The 4,668-nt window shown below is 36.8% G+C and overlaps 1 protein-coding gene across 4 annotated transcripts in view; it reads left to right on the top strand.

Moving 5' to 3' along the window:
- Positions 1-4,457, top strand: part of tox2 (TOX high mobility group box family member 2) — a 256,805-nt gene extending 252,348 nt beyond the window's left edge. For all 4 annotated transcript variants that reach the window (XM_055160671.1, XM_055160672.1, XM_055160673.1 and 1 more), the window contains one exon: positions 819-4,457. In XM_055160671.1, coding sequence (XP_055016646.1) covers positions 819-861 — 43 coding nt within the window. In that variant the 3' untranslated portion in view covers positions 862-4,457. The remainder of the gene's footprint in view (positions 1-818) is intronic.
- The last annotated feature ends 211 nt before the right edge of the window (positions 4,458-4,668 follow it).

Genomic DNA, 4,668 nt, shown 5'->3' with positions numbered 1-4,668 from the left:
GAATAATAGGTACTGTGACGTCATAGTGTTTTTAAAGGGACGGTACCACATTTTTTTCACATAATAATGTAAAATCTGCTCCAGTACAGATACACTGTCAAATCAGCTCTTACAGCCAAAAATGTTCTAATCTAATTATAAAGCATTTTTATCATCCATGAACTAGGCAAAAAAGGCTTGTATGCTGTTAGCATGCTAGTTGTTGTCAGTAGTACAGTGACAGCAAAAGTCCACTCTGATCTACGAATGTTATCAACATATTGAGGTGAATAAATAAACTCATTTATCATGCATTTATACAATTACAAATCTTTGAGTTGCTTAAAAAGTAGCTGTGAGCAGGGTCACCTCTCTGTGGAGTTCTTAAGTGTGATGTCTTTTACGGGTTCAAGGCTGGCAGCATTGTGGCGAAACTAAATAAATAAATAAAAAATTTAAAAAACAAAATCGTCTGTGAAGTTGTAGTTGAACTTGGAAGTGCTCTATAGATCCAATTTGCAACATGACCTGGTAGCATCACAATACCTGTTGTTTTTGCAGTCATAAATTTAATGCCCCACAATGGTATATTCTAGGCACAAAATAACCACTCCACAGAGACAAGGTGGCAGGACGAGTGCACCATTAAGCACTTAAAATCACGAGATTAACATGAAAAAGTCTGGACCCAATAATTAACAAAAATTGGAGGTTCAGCATATGATTATTCCTTCAAAAACTGTCAATCGCCCTTAGCGTTAGACCTTTTGAAACTCTGTCATGACCGCCACTTATGTTTTCATTGGGAATCTAATCTGTTTCTGCATTTGTCTTTCCAGTGGCAGCATGATAGGCAGGGACAAGCCTCTCTACCTCACCTGAAACTGAAGATCCGATTGGTCGAAATACACAGAGGATTCTACAGTGGCCCCTCCTGACCCCGCCCCCTGCATCGCCCCGCCCCTCCCACCATCTCCCCCGACCTATCAGACACACGCGTACATTCACATCCATACCAATCTCCACGCCTCCTTTTTGTCAGTGTAACCATTCTTACTCCAAAATTTGTGAGTTTTTTGACTATAGATGACTACTGTCTGTACCACTTAATGTATTAGCAGTCTTCTTGCTGTTTAAATTTGCCAAGCACTTATACAGCTCCTCCCCCTGCTCTGTTTTTTGGAGTTTTTGTGTCCTTTTCAAAGCGATCCAGACCAAGCTTCCGAGCATCAGGATCTCATCAAGCTTTAAATTACAATGAACAGGAAAAAGACTGGCAATTTTGGGGTTTATTTTTATTTTTATCAATTTTATTGTTTCATTCTGTTTTGATGTTGTTGATTAATATCTGAGTTATGGCCCATTTCCACCAGTGGGACAGTTTGGTTCAGTTTGCTACAATATATTGTAAGATTAATGATACAGAAAAGGTATGTATAATTCATTCATCACTAACTTCTTTTTAAAGGTGCACTACTTAACTTTTCTGGTAGAGGTTGCACTCGTTTCCATGGAAATGTCACTCCACAGTATGGGATTAAATGGATCAGTCACATATTCAATCTATTGCAGGTTTTTATAGCTTAAAATACCTTAAAAAAAATGTTTAAAATGTTCTTTTACTTTGGAGTCGCCTCTCCATAAAACTAACCTGTAACTCGGGTTTGGTGGCATCATCTGTTTGTCTCCATGGATATAAGTTTAAAACAATACTCTGGAACATTTCAGGCAATGCAATAACATCTCGATGAGACCAAGTTGTCCACCCTCCATCTGAAAAGTTACACAGTCCACCTTTAGTACTTTTAAGTTGCATCAGAAATACATTTATAGAATACACTCTTACTGATTTAGTTTACTACAATCACAACTGATACTGAGCCGCTAATAACTGCATTTATTGAGAACATAAACACAACTTTGAGTCATAGGATCTGGCAACTCAAAGCAAAGAGCTCATTCTGCTTTCTGATTGGATAATCAATCAGTCGACTCACAAAAGTGTAAATATAACAGGATCTGGGAACAGAGATGGTATTTTTTACACATTGCATTTGGGTGGAACTATCTGAAAATAACTTAAACACATGCATAGCCATTCATGATATTCTATTTGTATAAACAGCATTCTTATATGTGTATAATATCCAAGCCAGTGATACAGTACATCAGGAAGTTTACAATTAGATTACTTTTTATCCTTCCTACATCTTACCAAACTGTTCTGTACATTGGTGGAAATGGTGGTGTTTTTTGCTTTTAACTCCGCCCTATAGAGAAACCCCTTCATACTTATAGAAACCATCTTGTTACAACATTTTCAGAAAACCCAAATGATTATTATCGCTATTATAACAAAGAGCTGAGGTTGTAAACAAGACCATTTTCTACAGGACACGAGAAAGCTAAACTCCACTGAGCCACATGATTGTAAATATGACTTTTGTGGGATCAAATTGGGGAAGTTTCAACAGATTTTTTTTTTCCTTTTCTTTATTATAACATTTACATCTTTGCGCGAATGGTGTGTGTGCGTGTGTGTGTGTGACAGAGGGATAGAGAGTGAAAGAGAGAGAGAGATCCTGTTGAATGTAGCCCTTTTAAAGTGTATGTGCGGCAGTGTCTGGTGAATATTAACATCCTCGTGCAGCTGGCTCTCCGAAGAACATTTCACTCTCTCATTTTTGCATCAAATCTGTACTCACTGGTCTGTTTGTGTCCATGAAATTTTATCTAAACTGAATACAGGCCATAGTAAATATAACTCATTGAAGGGGCACTATGTAATATTTACAGCTTGTTTCATGGAGATGTTATTGCTTATTGCAGTGAATGTTCCACAGTACGGCTAACACTGATTTAATTTCCTATGCTTAAAGAACACATATTGTGCTTGAGCCTGCCATATAGTTATACTCTACAACATCCATGGGTCATTATGTTATAATTTGCACATATTAAATTGCAATATTCATCTCATCTACAACTTAATAAAAAAATCAAACTGCCCAATGGGAGCTGACATTGCAGTAAACATAATCAAGAGTTGCCGTGTACTGGTAGTATATGGACTGATGCAGATTTTATTTACATTTTGGACCAAAATGACTACGCAACTCTGCTGAATCCCACATGTATCTCCGATTAAGGAAATAAAATCGGGGAAATCAATAAGTAGAAAGCAGTGGGCATATGCTGGTGGCGGTGAAAAATAGCCAGGCTGGTGCCACCTAGTGCCTCCGCTCAATTTAATTTCTCCCCAGCGACTAGCTCAGGCATCGGAATACACTAGACGGTTTGTAAGAACCCCGGAAGTGCTGGCACCAGCCAGTCAGCGAAGAGCCATACATTCTGTGTTGGCAACAATTCCCGAGATCGAGGATTTAAAGCTGGAACAAAGAATGTTTTGTGAATTTTATCAAGGGGAAGACGTTATTGCCCTTCTTCCTACGGGATTTGGGAAAAGCTTAATATACCAGTTAGTCCCGTTAGCGGCGCATTGCATTCGTCACGACCAAATAGCAGTGACTGGTTAAATAAAAAAGTACCCGCCTACCGTCAAGCAAAAGGATCCTAATGCTGCAAGATCAGACGGTTTCCATGAAGTAAAACCGACTGATGAGTCAGGCTAGGTGAAAATCGCTAGGTTTGTCAATATGGCATCTCGAAAATAAGTGATTAAAGATTACTCAAACATATATAAATCACTCCAAATGCATCTCTGAGAGGGGATATTAGACAGGGAAACAACTATAGCACAGTTAAAAGCTATAACAAGTTGATTTTGCATTAAAAACATCTTGAAAAAACATGAATTTTTATTGTGAGTGGCGTCGCCTCTCCACAGATCTCAACTGTAACCTGTTTGTGCCACCCTCTTGACTGTGGAACATTCCAGGCAAAGCAAAAACACTCAGCCTGAAAAGTTACATATTGCACCTTTAAACTGAAAAGTCTTTGTTCAAATTTAAACAATACAATACAGATGACCCTTTTTCTTTTGTTTGTGGACATACAGAATTTAATGATTTTTTTTTTCTTTTCCCCCTTGTTGGTGTTTTCAGAAATTTTGGTTGGAAAAAACTTTTTTTTTTTTGCTGACATCTGTTTTTATTACATTTACTGTAGCAGAATTTTACTTCAAAAAACTATAACTTTGTGTAAATCCCTGCCAATTGTAGGTATTTGTAAAGCCAGTAATGATAAATATTTGAAATGGTTATCAATCTAATGTTGTTTTTTCTTTTTATTTTCTAGTTGCCCATCAGTCATTTTGGCATTTTTATTTCTTATTTATAAAAATGAAATCACTTTTGCTTCTTACAATGAAGGTGTATTTTTATTATTTTATTTTTTGCTTATTTGATAAATCGATGACCATGCAATTATTATTATTTTGTTTTCTACATTTGTGATGCTGCTGTTTTCTCCTCTTGTCGGCAGCATCTATTCGTGTCACAATGCTTATTTTATTTCAAACCTGCATAATAAAAAATGTTAAAACGTTTGATTTTATCTTCAGTTTTTTCTAAAATTTCCATAACTTTTGCCAGGAAGTATGAAGTGATATTGTACTAATTGAGCATACCTACATCAGCCATTTTGGGGGTCGACTTGGTATCCATATATTTATATTTAGCAGTAATAGTATTGGGTAATCAGCTGCAGTTGTTTCCACAGAGATGTTAT

The sequence above is a fragment of the Boleophthalmus pectinirostris genome, unplaced genomic scaffold (genome assembly GCF_026225935.1).
Source record: "Boleophthalmus pectinirostris isolate CB_2022bp ecotype Guang Dong unplaced genomic scaffold, ASM2622593v1 HiC_scaffold_3, whole genome shotgun sequence".
Taxonomy (NCBI): Eukaryota; Metazoa; Chordata; class Actinopteri; order Gobiiformes; family Gobiidae; genus Boleophthalmus; species Boleophthalmus pectinirostris.
This window is presented reverse-complemented; position numbering and strand designations above follow the sequence as displayed.